Raw genomic sequence first — 1,800 nt, 5'->3', positions numbered from 1 at the left:
AAATAGAAAATTATAAAAAAAAGACTGAAGGTAGATACGTCGTTTATTGTAATATGGAATAAATTTGAAAATAACTTTAACATAGTTTGAACATTGAAGCATCGCAAGAATAATCCTTAATATATCTAATTACTTAATTAATTACTTAATTACTTAATTATTTAGTGGGGAACGGAGAGAAATTGAAGGGTTGCAGAGAAATCGAAGTTTCTTGGAGGAAGCAAAATGTACGTCACCTTGTCCACGAGTTGTCATTTCGCGGTTTCGATATTAACGGAATATCTTCCTTCGACAGCCTTATAACATTGCTTTGTGTCTCCATTTAGATATTTCTTTATTACAAATCATATAAAGAAACACTGTTATTCAGTCTGTCGTTAAAAAAACACTGTCTAAAAAGTATTCCCGATGTTCAACACAATTCTGTTGTGACATCATAATATCCACGAAGCACGCACTTACAAGATGAATTCGCCCACCTACTACAGCGACTTGCATTACATTTTTTATTTACAATAGCAAAATATCCGTATTTTTTAAACGTTTCTCAGTAAAATTTATACAAAATCTACTTATATATTTATATTCGAATAAGTTAACTTGCTGTTTTCTTTCCTGACTAATTATACGTATAAGATTGTAATAGGTTCATTTATTAGAAAGAAATGCCATAATACGCATTGTCAATAAACAACGCAACAGCAACAATAACAATCACGAGGCTGATGTATCGTGCAATTAATAGACACGGACAGAATTTCTAAAAAATAGATTGTATGTTATGCAATTTACATTTTAACGAATATTGGACGAAGTAGTAAGTAGTACGCGTATCTTTTGAATGCACGTTATAAAAAAAACAAACATTCTCACGTATATTTTCAACAGCAAAAGACGTAGAAATTCTTTTGCATTCTTATTTGCAAAGATATTTCTTGATATTTTCAAAGTTGAATATTTATACGTATGTACGCGTCATCGTACGCCATTTCACATAGAATCACCGCAGCTGTGTGTTTGTGTTAGTTTTAGGGATTCGGCAAAGATCGATGAGACTCGGCATTGTACATATTATATTGGAAAGGGATTTTCAAGGAAAATTATTACTTGCCTACTCGTGGTTCGTTTATGCATTCAGAGCATTAATGCTGCTCATATTAATTCGATAGATGTTTATCGCTTGTTACGTTGGCTACCATTATAATTAGTATCCCATAAGTGAAATATTCTATCCTTTCGTTCGTTCGATTTTCTGTTCTAATTGGTAATGGAATATCGAATGTATCAACTTACCCGCAAAGACAATTTCTGAGGAATATGGAACAATCGTTGATTCGTCGCCTTCTCGATGTCAAAAGTCGTATACTATCTTCAGAAGGTTGAAGAAGATAGTCGGTTTCTTCGTCCATTTCAAAATCCCGCTCATCCGAGCTCAAACGCAATGGCATTTCTTCTATATTATTGTTGTTATTATTATCATTATCATTTTTATAATGTACTATATTTGTACCGCGTGTTTGTTCGCGCGTGTGTATATATATATGTATATACAGTAATACGTATATGTATATACATGTATGCATACATAGAGATAACGTTTGTTTTCGATGACGAAATATTCTACAGATAGTTTTCGCGTTTCTTACAACGATCCATTATCCGTGTCACATAATATTTAAGTATTGCACCATTTAAATATTCTATCGCGCGCATACAAATACGTACGTGTATTTTCTATCCCGTTGTATCTGATTTTCGGTTAGACAGTACGTGTCGTGAGTTTGAATAATTAGGATTCTA

General features: G+C 32.6%; 1 protein-coding gene across 2 annotated transcripts in view; it reads right to left on the bottom strand.

Moving 5' to 3' along the window:
- Nucleotides 1-430, bottom strand: part of LOC108579163 (probable phospholipid-transporting ATPase IIB) — a 4,795-nt gene extending 4,365 nt beyond the window's left edge. For both annotated transcript variants that reach the window (XM_017942617.1, XM_017942618.1), the window contains exon 1: nt 237-430. In XM_017942617.1, the coding sequence (XP_017798106.1) occupies nt 237-322 (86 nt within the window). In that variant the 5' untranslated portion in view covers nt 323-430. The remainder of the gene's footprint in view (nt 1-236) is intronic.
- Between the last annotated feature and the right edge of the window lie 1,370 nt (nt 431-1,800).

The sequence above is a fragment of the Habropoda laboriosa genome, unplaced genomic scaffold, assembly GCF_001263275.1.
Source record: "Habropoda laboriosa isolate 0110345459 unplaced genomic scaffold, ASM126327v1 scaffold64, whole genome shotgun sequence".
NCBI classification, from domain to species: Eukaryota; Metazoa; Arthropoda; class Insecta; order Hymenoptera; family Apidae; genus Habropoda; species Habropoda laboriosa.
This window is presented reverse-complemented; position numbering and strand designations above follow the sequence as displayed.